The 23,191-nt window shown below is 40.0% G+C and overlaps 2 protein-coding genes across 4 annotated transcripts; one reads left to right on the forward strand and one right to left on the reverse strand.

The window, feature by feature from the left end:
• Positions 1–2,514: 2,514 nt before the first annotated feature.
• tril (TLR4 interactor with leucine-rich repeats) lies at positions 2,515–5,746 on the forward strand. Its single transcript, XM_048202250.1, has one exon. The coding sequence runs from the start codon at positions 3,139–3,141 to the stop codon at positions 5,425–5,427; it is 2,289 nt and encodes a 762-aa protein (XP_048058207.1). The 5' UTR covers positions 2,515–3,138; the 3' UTR covers positions 5,428–5,746.
• A 2,034-nt stretch (positions 5,747–7,780) lies between these two features.
• creb5a (cAMP responsive element binding protein 5a) lies at positions 7,781–21,228 on the reverse strand. Of its 3 annotated transcripts, XM_048202252.1 has the most exons (11): positions 20,664–20,984; positions 19,408–19,480; positions 18,808–18,901; positions 17,374–17,477; positions 17,088–17,287; positions 13,156–13,219; positions 12,972–13,052; positions 12,089–12,388; positions 11,784–12,005; positions 11,581–11,680; positions 7,781–8,342 (listed from the first exon to the last, which is right to left on the reverse strand). In XM_048202252.1, exons 2-11 carry the CDS (start codon positions 19,459–19,461, stop codon positions 8,221–8,223), a joined length of 1,341 nt encoding a protein of 446 aa, XP_048058209.1. In that variant the 5' UTR covers positions 19,462–19,480; positions 20,664–20,984; the 3' UTR covers positions 7,781–8,220. The 3 variants fall into 3 exon arrangements, with proteins under 3 accessions (XP_048058209.1, XP_048058211.1, XP_048058210.1); XM_048202254.1 differs by lacking the exon at positions 12,089–12,388 and having other exon boundaries at positions 20,664–21,228; XM_048202253.1 differs by having other exon boundaries at positions 19,408–20,986.
• Positions 21,229–23,191: the final 1,963 nt, after the last annotated feature.

A 23,191-nucleotide genomic window follows, 5' to 3' on the forward strand; every position in this document is an offset into this window, starting at 1 on the left:
TTCCTTCAAATCGATGTCTGGTATTGTTGTGTGTTACACTCTGTTACGTTGCCTTCATATCTGTGGATTAGGTATGAAGGTTTGTTTTATTTAATAAATACTTTTGTTTTGGAACCTTTTGCATCTTTATCATCTTCATCAGACCTAAACGTTACAGAATACCAGACCAAGTAAGGAAAGGACTATGAATCAAACAGCAAAGTTTATCGCCCTCGTCCGAGAAGGATTACCAATTTTGGACTATTCTACTCGCTTTAGTCAGCTTGTCCAGTGCCCAGTTTGATGATGTGACTCTAAATTCACTTTCCTGGATTGAAGCTAATTATTATTCCCCAAGTCACCTTATATGACTAGAGGAACTTGGAAAGAAGCCATCCTTAGGTGTCTGCAGTGTGCGTATTCCCAGCTAATGCCAACGCTCACGGCCACTGCAAACACAGAGCCCACGCCCACCATGGAGACAGAACACCCAGACACCCAGCCTCCCTCTCCGGCCGCCTCTTCCAAAGCCAGTCAGTCCTTCATCCTGTCTCTGCTGGTTCCCTCCAGTCCCTTGTCTCATCTTCTATTGGTTCAACCCTTCAAGTTGGATCTGCCACAGATCTTCCGGTCACCAGCTCTGTCTTGGTGAGTGGATTCCTTGGATTCGCCTTGGGGCGCCATGGGATCTTCAGTTTAATTTGCTCCTCCATGGGGGTCGTCAGTCTGCTGTGGTGGTCTTCTGCTCCTCCATGGGGATCTTCAGTCTCGTCTGGGGGGGGGGGGGGGTTGGTTTTGTTTTCAGATTGGACTTTCAGTTACCCGTTTCCTCTTTTTCTTTGTTCCCGCCAGTCATTTCTATGAACACTCATTTAACGATCCCATCTGTTAGTCTTTGAGTTCATCATCATTATGTATTTAAATTCATAATTTCCTTCAGTTTATTGTCTGGTATTGTCGTGTGTTACACGCTATTATGTTGCCTTCATCTTCATCAGACCTAAACATACACAGTCCAGCTGTGGACCCAATGGGTGGAGCTTGACCTAGGTAGGTTTAGAGATAGGGTTAAGGAGTGGCTGGACCTTCAATCTTCACCCATTACATCCAGAGAAGGGGAGCTGGACATCAAGCTCCACCCTTAGTGAGCACCACTGGTTTTACTGATCTCTTGTCATAGGGCTGAAAACATTGAGGAGAACAGTGCAGTGCAATTCTCGACAGAATGACTTTTTGTGAACTGGTTGTTTTTTAGTGAATCAAAAACCACTTATGAATCTGTCTTGTTTCCGACTCATTCCAACTGATTCGCAAGTCATTTAGTCACTTTAGTTAGGTCCGTCCACAGGCCCGGTACTAGGCTTGCTTGACTGGGGGGGCAATCACAAATTTTGGTAGGGCAGCATTTTCTAGGCTAATATTCATAGCTAACTTTTTGTTTTTTTGATTCATCAAGAATCGTCTTGTGGCTAACAAATTATAGGCTATAGCCTAATTTGTACTGGCTATGTAGGCCATGTGAATTATTTATGGACATAATAAGGGGCGGAGCCAGACATTGTAAACATTCGGGGCTTAACCGAAATCTATATTTGTCCAATGACATTTTAATTTACTGACATGAAAGGATCGTTTTTTGTAGTATTCTTGGTTAAAGTTCATAAAATGTACATTATATACCATCATCTAGGGGGGTCCGGGGGCATGCCCCCCCGGTAAGAAATTTTTGTGTATTTTAAGGTTAAATGCATCAGTCTGGTGCACTTTGGAAGCTCAAAACTGAGAGCTTCAACCCATGTACAGAGTGCAAATGGAACAAAGAAACAGCATTGACTTGTACCTGGTCATGAAAGAGGGCTCAAACATCTTTTTATTTGTGATATAGAGTCTCAGTCTACATTGTATTTTCGGATGCACACTTCTCTTTAAAACACGCAGCACAGAAACCTCAAACCTGAAAGATTCAGGGCTTTTGGAAAAACATTTGGGGTTCCAGCCCCCTTAGCCCACCCCTAGCGCTGCCCCTGGATATAATGTTCAAATTATTCATTGTTAACGAAATTACTGAGGAAATGTTCGCTGACAGCTATCTCAGCATGCAGAAAATATGTTCGGCTGATGCAGATGTGATCCTCATTGTGATATTTTTTTTAGGCTACTTGCTTGAAGATTAGGTGTACACTTGTTTTCGACGTGTTTTCTGATTAATGTTCGTTACTTCCTAGTTCGCATGTTTTGGATTTTAAGTCCATTTTTGTGAGATTAAATATCATTATAAGCATAATATTCACTTTTTTCTGTGATTAAAGTGGCCGATCCTTATTCAATAGATAAGACGTTTTTAATGTTTATGTAGGCTTATTCATTTTTATTGTTGGCTGCACATTTTTGGGGGGCACAAGGAAATTCTGGGGGGGCAATGCCCCCCTAGCCCCCCTAGACCCGGCCCTGTCCGTCCATCTAAAAATATTTGAACCATTCATTTTATGAAAATATGTTATCAGTTTTTGTAGTATTTTTAGGGCCAATTATTTGAATTGGATTTATACTGCCTCTAAAAGTTTGTAAAAGTCATTCTAAAGTTTGTGAAACAAACCATTGCAAGAATTTTTTTCCTGATTTATTGTAGGGCCTAATATGTTGAATCATTTGGAAACATCAGACTGCCAAGCAATGCAATAGGAATTGGTTTCTTCCCCTAAAAAATACTAAAAGAATCCTACAGCCTAAGGAATCGTTAAGATAAATCTGAACCAGAATCTGTAGATCCGATTGATCCTATACACGAGTGTGTATGTCGTGTGACTGTAATGTCCACATCTGGATGGGAGTGGGGCGGGGTGATCCGTGCTGAACTCGGAGATGACTATGGTGTGTGTGTGTGTGTAATCTGCAACAGATGACATCTTGGGGGATGAGAGTCTGGCGGAGGCAAATGTTTCCCTGGTTGGAGCCACATCAGTTCGCCAACGGTTGTGCAGGGATATCTCAATACAGCTTCAAATCGCTATGCATTCGTACTATACCTAAACATAATCTAAATGTCTGTACTCGGGCGGCACTGCATCCGTAAAGCTTTAATTCCTGGCGAGGAAGAATTTGGCGAACCTGGACTGAAACAAAGGAATGTATTGAGTGTGTTGTTTGCGTGTCACTGGAATGGCATATTTGCTCTACAACTTTCTTTTGTTGGGCAGTGGAGTTCTTTTATTATTCGCGCCTGTTTGCGCCATTTGCCCTGAAACATGCGACTGCCAGCACGCGCAGCATATCCTGTGCGCAAATCGCGGTCTGCGCGCGGTTCCCAAAGCCCCGCAGGTGGAGCGCGCAGGGGACGTATGGGTTCTCGGTCTTGCGGGAAACTTCATTCACAACCTCAGCGCCTTCGACTTTATGCGCTATGGCAACCTAATGAGGCTTAATCTCCAGTTTAACCAAATAAGGAATATACACCCTAAAGCATTCGAGAAACTTTCCAAGCTGGAGGAACTATATCTGGGTAACAACTTAATCTCGGCAATACAACCTGGGACTTTACAGTCGCTGAAAAAACTCACAATATTGTATAGCAATAACAACGAAATCAAGGACATTACGTCCGAATCTTTTAGTCATTTAAATAGTTTAGTCAAACTGAGACTTGATGGAAATTCTATTGAGTTTTTAAAAGAATGCGTTTTCAAAGGTCTGACCAATTTAATGTTTCTGCACTTAGAATCGAACCAGCTTCGCCATATTGATCGGAATGCTTTTTCGCGGCTCAGCAAACTGCAGTTTTTAAATCTATCGGACAATAAACAAACAGAACTGCACGATATTTTTATGTTTTCCCATCTTAAGTCACTAACAACTCTTCTAATAAAAGGCAACCAAATAAGGCACATTGGAAATCACGTCTTTCATAATCTGAAAAAGCTAACAAAACTTTCGCTGAGCCACAACAAGATATTAAAACTGGACAACGAAGCCCTCAAAGGGCTCGCGCGCGTTAAAGAATTCGAGATAGACAAGAACGAGCTGAAAGAGATCGTGGCTGGTCTGCTGGACCCACTCGAGCGCATCGAACACCTCGACTTTAGTGACAATCACATATCTCGCGTGGACCCCGGTGCTTTCGGCAACCTTTCACATCTAAAAACCTTAAAATTGAAAAACAACCGTCTTATGAATCTATCCGGCGGAATTTTCGCCACAAACGGCGTTTTGTTTCACGTAGAACTGAATGGGAATAACTGGACATGCGACTGCCGGATGGAGAAGCTTAAGAGCTGGTTGACGCATGCGCATTCTCATGGAAAGCTGTTGACCGTGTTTGTACGCTGCCTTCACCCCCCAGCGCTGGCGGGAAAATACTTGGACTATGTCAGCAACTCACAGCTGGGTAATATGAGTGGCTATTGCGAGTCAGAACCTCTGTCTCAGCCAATGGAGAGCCGTGGTGCAGTAGTAAAGGCATCGATTCTCAAGGAGGAAAGAGAGAAGCGAGAAGGAGAGAAACATGAAGAAGTAGGGGTTCAAGGGGATCAGGTGGAGCAAGGGCTTGTGACAACATTTGAAAGAAAGAAGAAAAGGAAACTAGTCAGCTCAAGGCCAAGATCCACAGCTGGAAAAAATGCCTCCTTATCTTTTTTTTCCACAACAATGTCCACAATCCTGACAGGCCACAACAACATCCACAACCACAGCACCTTTGCTTTGGCCCAACAGGAGCAGTTCAACCTGCCCTTACAGGACAGAGCCAAGCATCAAGACTCAAGAATAGCAGTGATCACTGATGCATGTCAGTTCAACCGTCACTCCATCCTGAACGTTAGTGTGGAAGATGTCACTTCCAGTACAGCCACAGTTCATTGGAGCACAACTCCCGATGTTGGACTAGTTCATGGGAAAGAACTTCTCTTCCGGGTTTTATTTGACCGTTTCGGCCATGCTTTCCGCTTCCCACGCTATGTTTACACAGATGGAACTGACCGGGCGGTGACCCTCCAAGAGCTCCGCCCAGACTCCACCTATATCACCTGCGTGGAGAGCGTAGTGGATGGGACTTTGTGCCAGGTTGCCCCCAGAGATCACTGCACTGGATTTGTCACACTTTTGCCCTCAGTGACAAGTGAGGTCAACCTGCAGCTCATCACAATAGCAGCCCTTACAGCCAATGCTCTGCTGCTTCTTCTGGTGGGTGGAATCTGGCTGGGGCGTGTGTTGAAGAGGCGGATCAGATACAGGAAGTCATCAGCTCATGCACATGTACGTCACATGTACTCAACCAGACATCCGTTTCGTTCGACTGTGGCTACTACCTGTGTCTCTTCTGAATTCACTGGTTACCAGAGTGGCAGACAACTAGCTGAAGAAGGTGACCTCATCCAGTTCCCTGGCGAACGTTTCTTTGACAACAGCCCCACACGAAGAGATGATGATGTCATAATGCTTAGATACTCGGACTGAAGTGTTTTGTGTATCTGAAATACACAATTTTGGCACACAAATTATTTTTGCCAAAACCACTAAAAAATTGCAAATCTTTTCTTTTCTTTTTCTTATTTTCTTTTCTTTTGGTTGATTGTCTAAGCCTCAGCTGCTGGTTGGCAGAATTGCTTGGTTTTGGAATTAATGTATTTCTGTCCTTGTTGAAAATGTATTACTTCTGTATTACTATCAGCTGAAGTACAGCACAAGCAAATTCATTTGTTAAAGTTTATACATTTCACCTTTATCATTGCTTTTTTTTTGCAATAAATATATAGGAGTTAGTATTGATTGTGCATAGTTTGTGTGTAATGGTTTCTTTTTTGTTCTTTATAATAATATAATTTATAATTTCACAGACAAGGCTTTAGTTCACCCAAAAATGAAAATTCTTCCATTGATTACTCACCCTCATGTCGTTCCACACCCGTGAAACCTTCGTTCATCTTCGGAACACAAATTAAATATTTTTCATAAAATCCGATGGGTCAATGAGGCCTGCATTGCCAGTTAATTGACACTTTCAGTGCCCAGAAAGCTACTAAAGACATATTTAAAACAGTTCATGTGACAACAGTGGTTCAACCTTAATGTTATAAAGCGATGAGAATACTTTTGTGCGCCAAAAAACAAAACAAAATAACGACTTTATGAGACAATATCTAGTGATGGGCGATTTCAAAACACTGCTTCATGAAGCTTCGAAGCTTTATGAATCTTTTTTTTTCGATTCAGTGGTTCGGAGCGTGTAATAAACTGCCAAAGTCACGCCCCCCAGTGGTGAACCATTGACATTTCGAAACTCTTATGACATAACGAAGCCTAGTTTACTGAAATCACGTGACTTTGGCGCTCTGAATCCGTAATTCGAAACAAAAGATTCGTAAAGCTTTGAAGCAGTGTTTTGAAATCGCCTATCACTATATATCGTCATAAAGTCGTTATTATTATTATTATTTTGGCGCACAAAAAGTATTCTCGTAGCTTCATAACATTAAGGTTGAAACACTGTTGTCACATGAACTGTTTTAAATACGTCTTTTAAACACGCCTAGTCCCAGACTAAACGCATATTTGAGCTGTTTTAACTGAAAGCAACTTGCACTGACAGATGTCACTGCCATTGTTTTGTCTCAAGATGCACACCAGTAATGTTTTTTTTTCTAGGGCATGTTTATAAAAGCTACTTAAATGTCCTAATTGAACTAAGGCCTAATCCTGGCTTAATCTAAACCCTGTCTGTCAAACCAGGCTACTGCCTTTTCTGCATAACTCCACCATAAGATGGCGCAATAAACCAAGTTTTCACAAGACTTGCACTTCAACACTATATAACCACATTTAATTATCACTCATGAAGTCACACCCCCAGAGTAATTCAGCAATAATTCAGGTAGAAGGAAATATTCTAATTTCTGATTTACATTTCTTGACGCACTGTATGTTAAAAGCTAGGCACGTTAATACACTAAAAGCAGCAGTTGTGTCACAGCATTATGAAATTATTACGATGAACCATGAAAAAGGAGATCAGAACATATGGATACAGATATTAAGTGCTTTTAATTAAAAATGGCCACAAATGTGTACAAAAATAGATAAATATTTCAAAAAACCTGTACATGCATAAAACAGTTTAAACCTGAAGCGTTTACAAACATTCTTTTTTTTTTTTTTTTTTGAAATTCATAATTCCATATTCCACAGAATGTATAGCCACATAAATGCTTTATCTAAGCATTTATTTAAGAGATAGCACAACATGCTTGTATGTGATTTCCAGGAAATGTCAGTATTGACATTTTGATTGTCTCTGAACCAGTTAGTGTGAAATGTTGCTATGCCGTATTGAGAATACTGAGAATACTGAGTGTGATTAGTAATACATGAGTCCTTTACATGATTCTGAATTTGACTATATAAAATGAGTTGCATGTTCTGTCAATCCAAAATTCACATGTGATACTCTCAGTACTTTCTTAGGTAATGTGATACCTGATAATTTACCAAAGGGCCTCTGACAATATTTACAGAGAAGACAAACATGTAACAACAGCTTTATCATAATAATCTTGCATCATCATAAATTTATAAAACTAGAGATTCCTATTTACAATTACAAATTTACAACTGCCCTGATTCAATGCATTTCACACAGCCTTGCCATTAGTTTCAGGATTTAGCACACACAGCTGTCACTGAAGCTATCAAAGCATTTACACTGAAAGTGGCCAAAAACAAACAAACAAGTATACACACAAATGTGCACACATACTCCAGGAGTAAAACTAGATGAGTGTCCCTGAGAAAGATCAGCTATAAAAAAGCATGAGGAAGAGAGTGAGAAGACAGATGGAGGGTGAGAGACAGGTTTGAGAAAAAGAAAACTAAATTTAGTGAGTGTAAAAGGACAGATTATTTTTCCAACACTGTAAAAAAAAAAAAAAAAATCACAGTGAGGTAAAATAAAACCAATGGAAACATCCATCTGACCCTCGGCTTATTTCCTGAGATGACAAGGGCCATAAATATAAACAGACTTCTTATGAATTATTCTATTCTTTAAAGAACATTACAGACATATATGTGATGCATACATTCCCTTTTAGTCATAAATCATAGATTTAAACATTTTGCTGTTTAGTTTTGCTTTTGCACTGATGGGTACCTGCTTTGTTATAGATGCCCTGACCATATGGCTCTGAAGATGGATTGTATTTTGTGTTTTCATCATGTTATGTGTATGTAGGAGCATGTCATAGTTGTGTGTTGTTAGTTAGGGTGGGAGTGTGTGGTGAGGTGAGTGTGTGGTAGAGTCGAACTTGAGGTTGAGATGCTGTTGTGTTGAATGGCATGTTGCTGGACAGGACTTTCTGTTGGGCTACCTACTCCACCTAAACATGAATACGAAAGGAGTTTATTAAAATTAGGAATTTTCAAAATGTATAAAATAATATACATATTGTATGTAATAAAACACAATAGAAATACACTGCCACTCAAAGATCTGTGGCTGGTAAGATTTTTAAAATGTTTTTAAAAAGTCTTTTACTCTCACCAAGGCTGCATTTTAATCAAAATACAGTAATGCAGTAATATTGTGAAATATTATAAACACTTTAAATAACTGTTGAACTATTTTAATATCAATTATTAATTAACAAATTAAGATATTTTTGATTAAATTCGATGGCTCAGTGAGGCCTTTATAGACAGCAATGCCATTGTAAATCTCAAGATCCATAAAGCTACTAAAAACATATTTAAAACAGTTCATGTAAGTTCGGTGGATCTACCTTAATATTATAAAGTGACGAGAATACTTTTTGTGTGCCAAAAAAACTAAATAACGACTTTTCAACAATATCTCGTGATGGCCGATTTGGAGACATTTTTAATGGCTTTATGAATCGAATCAGTGACTCGGATCTCCTATCAACCGACTAAACTGCTGAAATCATGTGACTTTGGCGCTCTGAACCGCTTATTCAATTCGTAAAGCTCCGAAGCTTCATGAAGCAGTGTTTTGAAATCAGCCATCACAAAATATTGCTGAAAAGTCATTATTTTGTTTTTTTGGAGCGCAAAAAGTATTCTCGTCGCTTTATAATATTAAGGTAGAACCACTGAACTCACATGAACTGTTTTAAATATGTTTTTAGTAGCTTTATGGATCTTGAGATTTACAATGGCATTGCTGTCTATAGAGGCCTCACTGAGCCATCGGATTTAATCAAAAATATCTTAATTTGTGTTCCGAAGATGAACAAAGGTCTTACCTTAAGGTGTAGAATGACATGAGAGTGATTTTTGGGTGAACTAACCCTCTAATATACAGGTGCTGGTCATATAATTAGAATATCATCAAAAAGTTGATTTATTTCACAAATTCCATTCAAAAAGTGAAACTTATATATTATATTCATTCATTACACACAGACTGATATATTTCAAATGTTTATTTCTTTTAATTTTGATGATTATAACAGACAACTAAGGAAAATCCCTCAGTATCTCAGAAAATTAGAATATTGTGAAAAGGTTCAATATTGAAGACACCTGGTGCCACACTCTAATCAGCTAATTAACTCAAAACACCTGCAAAGGCCTTTAAATGGTCTCTCAGTCTAGTTCTGTAGGCTACACAATCATGGGGAAGACTGATGACTTGACAGTTGTCCAAAAGACGACCATTGACACCTTGCACAAGGAGGGCAAGACACAAAAGGTCATTGCAAAAGAGGCTGGCTGTTCACAGAGCTCTGTGTCCAAGCACATTAATAGAGAGGTGAAGGAAAAGATGTGGTAGAAAAAAGTGTACAAGCAATAGGGATAACCGCACCCTGGAGAGGATTGTGAAACAAAACCCATTCAAAAATGTGGGGGAGAATCACAAAGAGTGGACTGCAGCTGGAGTCAGTGCTTCAAGAACCACTACGCACAGACGTATGCAAGACATGGGTTTCAGCTGTCGCATTCCTTGTGTCATAACACTCTTGAACAACAGACAGCGTCAGAAGTGTCTTGCCTGGGCTAAAGACAAAAAGGACTGGACTGCTGCTGAGTGGTCCAAAGTTATGTTCTCTGATGAAAGTAAATTTTGCATTTCCTTTGGAAATCAGGGTCCCAGAGTCTGGAGGAAGAGAGGAGAGGCACACAATCCACGTTGCTTGAGGTCCAGTGTAAAGTTTCCACAGTCAGTGATGGTTTGGGGTGCCATGTCATCTGCTGGTGTTGGTCCACTGTGTTTTTTGAGGTCCAAGGTCAACGCAGCCGTATACCAGGATGTTTTAGAGCACTTCATGATTCCTGCTGCTGACCAACTTTATGGAGATGCAGATTTCATTTTCCAACAGGACTTGGCACCTGCACACAGTGCCAAAGCTACCAGTACCTGGTTTAAGGACCATGGTATCCCTGTTCTTAATTGGAAAGCAAACTCACTTGACCTTAACCCCATAGAAAATCTATGGGATATTGTGAAGAGGAAGATGCGATATGCCAGACCCAACAATGCAGAAGAGCTGAAGGCCACTATCAGAGCAACCTGGGCTCTCATAACACCTGAGCAGTGCCACAGACTGATCGACTCCATGCCACGCCGCATTACTGCAGTAATTCAGGCAAAAGGAGTCCCAACTAAGTATTGAGTGTTGTACATGCTCATACTTTTCATGTTCATACTTTTCAGTTGGCCAAGATTTCTAAAAATCCTTTCTTTGTATTGGTCTTAAGTAATATTCTAATTTTCTGAGATACTGAATTTGGGATTTTCCTTAGTTGTCAGTTATAATCATCAAAATTAAAAGAAATAAACATTTGAAATATATCAGTCTGTGTGTAATGAATGAATATAATATACAAGTTTCACTTTTTGAATGGAATTAGTGAAATAAATCAACTTTTGATGATATTCTAATTATATGACCAGCACCTGTATATATATTGGAAACTGTGTAACTTTTTTTTTGTAACAATAAAAAAGTCTTTACTGTCACTTTTGATTCACTTAATGCATCCTTAATGAATAAATAAAAAATAATAAATAAAATAATTAAAAAAGATCTTACTGACCCCGAACTTGTGAACGGTAGTGTAAGAATATCGAATTAAAAAAATATTTTATTAAAATCAAAAAATGTAAAAATATATTTTGAGGGATGTTTGATTTTTAAGTTTAATTTTCTTCAATTAAACTTAAAATTATAATTAAAGATAATTTGTTTCTTATTTAATAATTTGTTTATTATTCTTTAAGTATTCTCATTATTATGATATGGTTTTTATTTTCTTATTTTTTGATATGGCATTTTAAATGACTATAGTACAATTATTCTTATTTAGATTATACTATCTTGATGTAGAAATACTTTTATTTTATTTTCAGTTTACTTTTTTCTTTGCATTATTTGTATATTATTTAGGGTTAAAATCATAGTTGTCCTAAAATACATAGTTGTCCTAAAATACGGCCTTCATTTTTTTAGCAATATATAATTTATTATTATTATTATTATTTTGGGGTTAAATATGAGATGCAGACATGTTCTTCACAGGTTTTAAAGAGATTCAAACATATACAGTAGTATGTGAGAGAAAGGAGGAGAGAATGAGAAAATAATTCATACTCACTCTGCGTTTCTCTCTGTCTCACAGAGACAGGACAGTCTTTATGTGCAAGAAGAATTTGCTTCAGTTGAGTGACTTCTGTCCTGAGTGACGTCACCTCATTCTAAGAGAAGACAAAAAATATATGACAACAAAGCAGCAAATCTATCATGAAGTTTCAATTGTATTTGATTCTACATATCTAATCATGCGTGTGTAAATTTTACCTGTAGCTGTAAGTTAGTGTGTGTAAGCTCCTCAGCCTTCCTTTCCAACGACATCACCCAAACTTTTCTCTTCTGTCTGCACCGCGTGGCAGCAGCTCTGTTTCTCTCCAGAAACTTCCGTCTGCGCTCATCCGGGTCTTCCTCTGCTGTCCGTCGGCGTCTGCTCACGGTCGGCTGTGGAGGAGACTGCGGGCAGTGGGTGTGTTTTGGTGTGGAGGACATCTATAAAACACAAACATTGCATTAAATAACACAATAGATTAAGTCAAACTGTAAAAGTCAGAGTTTGGCGCAAAAATCTAGACCTGTGTAGGTACTGGCTGATGTGAAAGGGGAGGGGCGGTCTGGTGGGAGGAGCCAGGATGCAAGTGCGTGGGTGGAGAGTGGTGAGCATGGCTGTGAAGTGATTGGTCTTGGCTTTGATGTTGATGTGCAAGTCTTTGCGGTGAGTGGCAGTGCTGTTGGTATGCGTGATGATGAGAGGAGGATTGTAAATGCGACAGTGGGTGCTGTTGTGATGACATCATCTCCATCATGTGGCAAAGAGGATTCTGACTGCCATTGGAGACTGCAGGCTGGCTGTGGGCTGGTATGACCTTTGACCTCTGAAGGATTAGAGACGGGGAAAGATGGGTCAAAAAAGGCTCCTGGGTTCACTGTCAACATCATTGTCATATAACACTGTGGAAAATTGCTATTTAAAAGGGAAATGTCTAAAGCAAGATTTGTTTTACCAACTTCTGCAGGCAACCATGTGTTTTTAATTTCTACATCTAAGGTTTCCTGTGTGTAGTGAGTGTTTGCGATGGTAAGATTACTTGGCACTTTTAAGTTTTTTAAAACACAGAGAATCTACAAAGACGGCTTTGAAAAGTCAGATGATAACCAGGTCAGCCCGAAGCCTTTGAAATTCAATCTCCTCCACTTTCTGAAGAGAATCAGTGCACGAGAGTCTCCTGCATGTGTGCTTGTGTGTGTGTGTGTGTGTGTGTGTGTGTGTGTGCGAATGCAGATTTTTAACAGGCAAAACCACAACATTGCATGTGTCTGAATTAGATAACACAATCAAGATGTCTACATTAGTTACAAAGCACTGTGGCATTATAACCCCTGTCTGACTTGTAATGTTTCTATAGAGACATCATAATCCTGTAACCATGGAGTCAAATCATTAGTATGGGGCTGTACCTGAAGGGAGGAGCACGAGCCAGGGTGGGTGGGGCCTGGTATGCCGATCATACTGGAGTTCATGGACAATTGCGCCTCCATCTGTTATTTTAAAAATATATGAAATTATTGTGTTGACGTATAAAGAAATAGAGTTATTATTTAGATAATTATTTTACTTTGAAATGCTCTCAGGTTTACTTACATTCATGGCTGATGTCCCAGGCATGGTGTTTGCCTGTGTGCTGTGCAGACAGCTGGGTGCAGATCTGTAATGGAGTCAGAGGGATTCAGATGAGTAGTGGACAAAAGGGGTCAGCAAAAAGCAATTTAGAAATTTTAACTTGCAGCATTTCAACATCTTTACAATGACAAGTTAAGCTAGCAAATTCTAAAGATGCAATGCTATATTAAAAAACTAAATATTCTGCATCTCATAAAATTAAAGGTATGATGCTGTGTTGCATTAAATCTTTTTGACTTATTTTCCATGAATACATTTTGTATACCCCCCAAAATGTAACATTTTCAGTTAAAATGTTGATCTTTAATCAGGGCTTGAACTAGGCATGGGCAGGGGTGGGCTGAGCCCACCCAAACATCAGACTTTATAAGCAAAGATAGTGTTGATCTTTTTCATGATTTGTGCATTACAAGCAATCTGAGGTGGGCTGTATGTTGAAGACTGCCCCAAACAATCATAACACCAGAAAATTGCTGTATTTTTCCTTTTTTTAGATGAAAGCAAAGCAACATTATACACGAAGTGGTGTCTGTTGTGGATAAGCAGAGGCTAACAATCTCACGAGTAATAACAGGCAGAAATATTTGCCTGCTATCAAGGTGTGAATTAGGGGTTTAAAATGTATCTTAAAGGGTTAGTTCATCCAAAAATGAAATTTCTGTCATGAAGTACTGAGCCTCATGTTGTTATGGTATGGTGGTGTAGAGATGAGGCAGACGCGGATTTCCACAATAACATAATACTTTAATGTAACACAGGGTAAGGAACGCCAACAAACACATTAAACAACATTCAGAACGGACAAGGAGTGAAGGGAGTGAGTGCCATATAAAGGGAGTGAAGACAATAGAGTCCAGGTGCAGGTGATGAGTGATGATGAGGAGCTGACGAGGGAAGTGAGTGCAGGTGATGAAACAGGAGGATCATGGGAAATGGAGTCCAGGGAAACACGGGATCTGTGACATTACCCCCCCCTCCCGGTAGGCGCGTCCTCGCGCCGTAGATGAAACAACTGGGAGGGGGCGGGCGCCCTGGAGACCTCACGCTGGTGCAGGGGGAGGAGCAGACTGGAGTGAAGGTCTCCAGGGCAGGTTCAAAAGCCATGGCGGGTCAGGGGCTGAAGGCAGCCATGGCGGGTCAGGGGCTGAAGGCAGCCATGGCGGGTCAGGGGCTGAAGGCAGCCATGGCGGGTCAGGGGCTGAAGGCAGCCATGGCGGGTCAGGGCTGAAGGCAGCCATGGCGGGTCAGGGGCTGAAGGCAGCCATGGCGGGTCAGGGGCTGAAGGCAGCCATGGCGGGTCAGGTGCAGCGGGTAGCCATGGCGGGTCAGGTGCAGCGGGCAGACATGCAGCGGGCAGACATGCAGCGGGCAGACATGCAGCGGGCAGACATGGCGGGTCAGGTGCAGCGGGCAGACATGGCGGGTCAGGTGCAGCGGACAGACATGGCGGGTCAGGTGCAGCGGACCGCCATGGCGGGTCAGGAGCCGTGGGCGGCCGTGGTGGGTCAGGTGCAGCGGGCTGCCGTGGAGGGTCAGGAGCCGAAGCCGGCCATGGCGGGTCAGGAGCCGAAGCCGAATTGCCGACGATCCCAGGTGGCGGTGAGGATCCGGCGGGACAGGGCGATGCCGCAGGTTCGGCCGACCGAGGCGCAGGCGGGGCTCCAGAAGGCCGCAGTGGAGCCAGAGCGACAGCCGACCAAAGGGACACAGGAGGGAGTGAGGAAGCCAACGGAGCGTGAGGGACAAAGGGACGAGGTGAAAACCGAGGAGTGTAGTCCTGAAGTGAGGGAAGGCCGACGAATGACTGATGCGGAACCGGGGGAGGATGGAGCCTGGCGGAACTGGTGGACTGATGGGCCATGGTGGAGAAGAGGGAGGTTGGAGCCAAGGGGAGTATCTGGACCAACGGGCCGAGGTGGAATCCTGGGTGAGGTGGCTTGAGGTGGAGGTGCAGTGTGGACAATAGTGGAAGGAGGTGGGAGAGGGAGGCAGGGAGGGAAAACAGTCTTAACAAAGTTCATAATAGGAGCAGTTGGCTCGGCGGCGGCTGGAGCTGAGGGCTCGGCGGCGGAGACTGGCGCTGCTTGCTCGGCGGCGGAGACTGCCGCTGCTTGCTCGGCGGCGGAGACTGCCGCTGCTTGCTCGGCGGCGGAGACTGCCGCTGCTTGCTCGGCGGCGGAGACTGCCGCTGCTTGCTCGGCGGCGGAGACTGGAGAAATTGGCTCGGACCAAAAGTCAATGAGCCAGGCCGCATCATCTGGCGGTTCGCCCAGGGTTGGAGCGGCAGGCTCGGAAAGGGCTGGAGCGGGCTCTGGAGATACTGGAGCGGGCTCTGGAGATACTGGAGCGGGCTCAGTGACGGCTGGAGAGGGCTCAGCGGCAGGTTTTTTCCTCCTCCTCCGCTTTCCGGACCCAGCAGGAGAGTGTGGGCCCAGCGTGGGGCAGGAAGGAAGTTCACCGGAGGGGTAAGCGGAGGAATACGGAGGCTGACTAACTGGCCCAGCCGACCGTGTTTCTGGACGGACTGGAGACCAACACTCATCCACATAGAATTTGGAATTATTCAAAACCAAAATAAAATTGATAGTTTTGCTTAAGGAGAGACGATAATCAGGTTCATTTAAACGGAGAGTGTTGTCGTCCAGACCATCCAGAAACAGGGCGATTAAATTAGCATCGGGCCAGTCAGTCAGATAAGCCAGCTCAACGAACTCCTCCACATACCTCTCCAGTGAACGACCAACCTGAAGAAGCCCGATGATTTTCTCAGCCGCTGTCATCGTCTTGGGAGGCATGGGAGAAGCTGAAGCCCGGGAGCTGAAGAAAGCTTCCATTTTTATTTTTTTTTATTTTTATTTTTTATGCGGAAATCCGGTCGGTATTGGTCCGTTCTTCTGTTATGGTATGGTGGTGTAGAGATGAGGCAGATGCGGATTTCCACAATAACATAATACTTTAATGTAACACAGGGTAAGGAACGCCAACATACACATTAAACAACATTCAGAACGGAAAGGAGTGAAGGGAGTGAGTGCCATATAAAGGGAGTGAAGACAATAGAGTCCAGGTGCAGGTGATGAGTGATGATGAGGAGCTGACGAGGGAAGTGAGTGCAGGTGATGAAACAGGAGGATCATGGGAAATGGAGTCCAGGGAAACACGGGATCTGTGACACATGTTGTCTCAAACCCAAAACCGCAAAAACAAAACAAAAATAACGACTTTATTTAACAATTTGAACTGTTGTCATACGCAGTTGACGTAGTGAACACAGTGCAGGCTTCCATGTTTACGTCCGATAGCCGGCTATTTCGTTATTTTGTTGTTATTTTTGTTTTGTTTTTGTGCACAAAAAGTATTCTTGTCGCTTCATAACATTAAGGTTGAACCACTGTCACGTTGACTATTTTAACGATGTCTTTAATACCTTTCTGGACCTCAAAATGTGCAATGACGGGGGGGACGGCATGAGGGTGAGTATGTATGACAGAAATTTCATTTGGACTAACCCTTTAATATTTACCACACAATATTTGGTGTGGTAAATCAAACTGTCTATGTCAATGTTAACAACAACACTGAAGTAAGATTGCACGGTTTATCTATCAATAGATCAATATTTATTTATTATCTATCAGCTTACTATAGCAACAGTAGGCTCCTGTCACGTTTACTTTCAGTCATTGGATGATGGAAGAGTAAAAACTGTAGCATTTTATTTACAGTGAAAATAAGATATCTACATGCAGAGCTGCAGACGTAGTGCAAAAAAAAAAACCTTGCCAACCCAGGATATCTGCTAGTTCACCCTATTACAGTCAAGAACCAGGCCTGCCTTTAATGAGGAATAGAAGAATATAGGGGTATTCTAGTAAATATATGCTAATACTCACTGTTTATTTGAAGTGGAGTATGTGGCTGTGCATTGAGACTGAGGCTGTGAGCTGTGTATGTGGAGCTGGTTCTGGCTCTGGTTCAGATGGGCCAGAGCGCACTGCTGCTGTTGCTGAGGCTGAAACTGATGATGTTGACCCTGCTGAGGTTGTGTCTCAGTGTGAGGCTGGTTCTGACCTGACACCTGAGCCGAAAAGTTCTGTAAGCAAGAACGGACATAGAATTTAGAAAACATTTATATGCTAAATATTCTAATATTTATAATATTTTAAAAAAAGCTCTCACCGGTTTTGTCTCCTCCTCCGCCTGTGACTGGTTAAGCTCCAGGTCAGTAAAGAGGCCCACTTCCTCACAGTCCTGTAAGAAACGGGTTGGAGTTGGAGTCTGATCTATAGATGAACAAAGAGTACACGTTTACCATGAATGCAAACAGCATCATCAGATGCCACACACAAAATGCCACTGGCAATATATAAAGGAAGTAACAACACAATGGAACCAAAATATTAGCGATAGAGATTTTTTATTATTAAAGGCAAGTCAAGTTTATTTATACAGCACGTTTTATACACAATGGTAATTTGAAATGTTTTACATAAAAATTACATATAATAAAAATAAAAATAATCATAATATAGTCATAACAGATGCATGAAAAATAAAAATGGATTCAAATTTGTTTTAAAATGTAATAAGTAAAAAGAAAAGAGAATATTACATAAATAAGATGATATAGTGCAACCAAGTATGTAGCATAAATGAAACATTGTATTAATTATTTTATATATTATATCATAAATATACTATATATTATTAGAAATAATATATTAATTAATATCAATGCATATTTGGAAACTTTTAGTGTTTATGAAAATTAAAGTGCTGTAAAAATCTCTGGAAAAGTTCAAATTAAAATGTAGAAAGGTATGTAGATAAAATAAAAAATAAATGTAGACAATATAAAATTGATACTATATATATATATATTAAATGTAAAAGTGTATATATATATATATATATATATATATATATATATATATATATATATATATATACTAAACACATGTAAACTGAGGAGGCATTGGAGATTTCTCAAGGTCAAGAGTGAAAACTTTAGATAGATCAATATCAAGTAACCTCCAGGCATTCTAAACAAATGTAAAGAAACTAGCCCTCTTCTCAATGTCATGAGCAAAACTTGTCTAAAGTAATCTTCTGGCATGCTGGGAAAATGTTAAAAATTAACCCTATGTCATAAACATGAGCCTGATTTTGCTCATGTTGTTTTGGTAATTTAGAGGTAGTCTAAACTAAACTGCTTTTTCTAGACAACTATGAAAGGGGTCAGAAGGTAAAGTCCTTCTTTTGTTTTTTATGTAAATGTTTCTGTCGCTGCAATGATGGCTCACAGACCCCAGAGGTCAAGGGTCAGGCTGATGTTTATATATCAGACATTGGGTTTCCAGGGTAACAGACACTGTCTAAATGCTAAATTAAAGGAGATGGAGAGCATGACCTATCATGACACACACACACACACACACACACACACACACACACACACACACACACACACACACACACACATTCACTTTTAACAGGCTATTATATTACTGACTTCAATCTGTAGATTGATACTCTTTAGTTGCATAGAAAATTAATACAGTGTTGATGATAAAACGTGTATTTTTGTGTGAGAAGTTGCATACCCACTCTTACCTGAAAGCATATTGTCACACTTAATAGAAGAGAATTTAAGGGTCATCTCATGTTTGTGTCTGTGAATTATTAGGTGATCTTCTCTTTGGAAGCGCTACGAGAAAAAGAAACATGGTAGGCCGTGACAATGCTGAAAAAGCACAGCTCCTTTTTTACATAAAAGATACGGTAACACTTTACAATAAGGTTCATTAGTTAATGTATTAACTAACATGAACTAACCATGAGCAATACATTTGTTACTGTATTTACTAATCTTCGTTAACATTAGTTAATGAAAATACAGTTGTTCATTGTTTGTTCATGTTAGTTCACAGAGCATTAACTAATGTTAACAAGATTTTAATAATGTATTAGTAAATGTTAAAATTAACATTAACAAAGATTAATAAATGCTGTACAAGTACAGTTCATTATTAGTTCATGTTAACTAATGTAGTTAACTAATGAACCTTATTGTAAAGTGTTACCAAAGATACATATGAATACTGCAATTGACTACTAAGTGATGGCTAAAATTTGTGACAGCATACATAAAAAACATTGTTGTAGCTCTAGATGATATGACAACCACCAGCAAACTGGACATCTGTCACTTACCTGCAAGCATCCAGGAGCAGTGCATACATATGGCCTGTCCTGATCAATATTCATCACTGAGATCTAAAAAAACCTGAACATACATATACACACACATGCACACACACAGACATACAAACACATGCAGACATGGGAGATGACATTATAAAGTGCTCATGACAAATAAACAGACAAATAAAAATGATCTATCTGTCAATGTACAACATGTACTTTTATGAAAATAAACGACAGGCAGATAGATAGATAGATAGATAGATAGATAGATAGATAGATAGATAGATAGATAGATAGATAGATAGATAGATGACACCTAATTAGTGAAATATAGTCTTAAAAACGCATGACCTATTCATATTTCTTTCAGTTCTCCTAATTCTGTTCACATTTCCCTGTTTGAGTTCTCTTCTCTATGTGTTCTCTATATTATAACGTACTACGTAGCCTATTAGTCGCACCTTATATATAAAACAACCCCAGTCACTCATAACGTGAGCATTCCTCTAGTCATGACATCATCATTTAGTTCAGCCGGGGCCAGAGTTTGAATTGGCAAGACGGGTCTACGGTGCTAAAATGCCAAGCGTCTAACCGGCCTGCAGAATGACGTAATGGCGAAACCGGAGGACTCACGCGGTGTCACGAATTTCAGAAACCCAAACAACTGAGATCAGACATTCTAACCAGGGGCAATAATGTGCCATTTTAGCGGTGAAAATATCGTGAAGTTGTCTGAATCACTTTGGAGTACGTGTCGGCACATGTCATATTGGGTTTATTTGAAAATAACATTAATAATAATAATTTGATTAATCCAAAGCAAATGCAAATACTTACGCCCTCAAAACACGCGCACGTGTGCAACCAAACATTTAAATATATTTAAAATTCAGTCTGTCTTTCAACAGCTAACTGTCCAACAGCCATTTCCCTAAAACGTATTTGTTGACAAGTTTGTTGACAATCTTTAGGCTACTAAAGATTCACAAAGACATACATTTTCCGATAGTCAAACCCTTTTTTATTCTAATACTCTTTATTTCTCTGTTCGTTTAGTGGTGTCACACCCCCTCGAACCGACATTCAAACAGTTTACGAACATCTCAATGGACACCGGCACTTTGACAGACACTAACTTGACAGTAAAACAACAACATAAAATCCCAACAGCACTGTACAAGAAACGCGCTCCATTTAAGTTCTGAACTAAGAGTGGAAACATATTCACAAGCGAGTGAAAAACAGTAATACTAACTTACCTAAACGCACGCAGACTGAGACTAGCAACGCTCCTCGCGCTCAGACGAAGCACGCTGAAGTGAAACGCGATTACAATATGATCTATTTACAGAAGCATTACATCACCTCGCGGTGACGTCACGTGGGATTCCTGAACTTCTAAATCATTGCGGTCCGCTTTTTAAAAAGAGGAGGGGTTTTCAGACGGCGCGCACCCGCCCACCGGAGGATGTAGCGGGCGTCCGATGCGGACATTGGCGCGTTGAGAGAAAAAAGGGAAATGGGAGGCGCTTCGCTCAGTGCTTGCTGCGCCAACAGCTGTCTAGAGCTGTGCGCGGGACGGTCCCGATTAGCGAATGGTGTGTCATGATAGAGAGAAAGAGCATGTATGAGTGTGTTAGCTCATGGCTTTAACCCTTTTTATTACAAATTATTTCCAGACAATTGTTTGCTTTTTTAATGGTCAACGAAATAAACTGCTTGCTTTTTTTCTTTCTTTTTTATGGTTACAATGTAACCGGTGGAAAATTATAGGCCTAGTCATAGTCAAAATTTGGTCAGTTGTTCAACAAGACCCAGACGAAAGTTGCAAATCATAAAATAACATTATTTAATGTTTCTTTTTTATCAGTGACATTGTTTAATAAAATTGTTCTTTTTCATTTTATTTTGTTGCCTGTTTAATGTAGCAATGAGATTTTGTAATGTGAATCAATCAGTTTGGGCTCTTGGTTTTTATTAATAATATATATTTTGAAAAATATAAAATATGGTAGTTCTATCATCTATAGCTATTTATAGAACTTTGACACTGATATCAACTTTTAGAGTGGTAAACTAAAATTAAAAAGTTCTGATCATGTGACAGTTTACACATATTGTTAATTTCAAGACAGTCTAAACTTTTATTGATCACTGATAGCTTTAGGTAAAATGCATAAATTACTATTTTTAGACCCTAAAAATTTTTAGTAAATTTGGTTTGTGTGATGTTTCAGTGGATTTCGAGTTCGCTTTGCAGAATCAAGGCGATGGAAAAAGACCCATCAGGTTTTTTTGAGAGAATGATTTAAGACAGAATGGTTCTGATTTATGCTATAGTCAAAATGGCTGCCAGAAGGCTTCATAAACAAAAAATGCAAAGCCTCAAAGTGTGAGACATCAACGATGCTTTATATGATGACATTAACCTGATGATGAAAACAGGTGGCAAGATTTTCAAGTTTTTACATTTAATAAAGCAGCTATATATATATATCTGGTTTTCACCACTTTAATAGTGTCTAACCATATTGTGTTAAACTACAGATGTCATGAGTTCAAATATGAGAGAATGTGGATACATTCAGATTATCGTAAAACTGAGGGGTGTGTCTGATGTTTCAGAACTGCGTGGTCCTTTTGTGGTAACCGCTAGGGAAAGAGTGAAAGAAAAAGGCAGAACAAGTGGGAGTGAGAGAAAGAGAGAGCGTGATTCATTAGCCTGTTCTAACTCAGAATGCTAGTAGCTGTTTCCTCAGCAACACCACAAAACAGGAAGTGGTAATGATGTCACATCAAGCCTCAGCCTTAGCTGACTCCTACGTCTTTGAGTATGAATCATTCACACACACAGAGACAATGCAGCAGAGGGCATGCACCCACAAGTCTCATATGACATCATCCCTGTTTGTCCCATGATATAATTCACTGTAAAAAGGAACTGTGTCAAGTTCACCTATTGTTTCACCATTTAAAGAATACACAGTGAAATTGGTGGATTTTTGGGGGCTAATTAACAAAACATTTACATTCATGTATTTAGCAGATGTTTTTATCCAAAGTGACTTGCAAAAGAGGAACAAAGGCAGACAACAATAATAAAAATAAACTTTTGACTCTGATATCAGAGCTCTTTTAATGCCTTCTTCAATTGTTGAACCATGTTGGTATACATGTGAATGAGCGTATCCTCCTGACTACCAGAAAAAAAAAGTTTTGTGAATTTAGTATTTTTTCATGTCATTACATTGTTTAGAGCATAAGAAAAAATGGGAAAATAACTTTTTTTTTAAAAAAAAAGTGATATTTTATTCATATGTTATGCTATGTCCTCTGTAGAGGACAAAGGACTCAGTTTTTAAAAATAAAATAAGACATGAATAGACATGAAAAGGCAAAAACAACAGGATCGGCAATACATTTTTAGGTTTCAGGAATTTTAAATCAAACGTTGTATAAAGATGATTCTCAACTATGTTATGAAAGATATAACAGAATAATTTGATATACCATGTTGCTTTATGCAATATGTGTGTAAAATGGCCATAAATGTGTTTTCCCATTATATGTATATATCCACTGTATCTAATTTGCATGTGTTTTTGGGGCAATATGCAATGAAAAAGAAGTGTAATAACTGGAGCAATAATTGACAAGATTTTCATAATATTAAGAATATTGATATATAATTTCTTTCCCCATTAACATGTTGTGTCTCCCAAAATGCGTAATAACCATGCTTTAAGTCCTGGTGTCCTCTACAGTCGACACGTAAATCATATTTTGA

Source organism: Megalobrama amblycephala, linkage group LG9, assembly GCF_018812025.1.
Source record: "Megalobrama amblycephala isolate DHTTF-2021 linkage group LG9, ASM1881202v1, whole genome shotgun sequence".
NCBI classification, from domain to species: Eukaryota; Metazoa; Chordata; class Actinopteri; order Cypriniformes; family Xenocyprididae; genus Megalobrama; species Megalobrama amblycephala.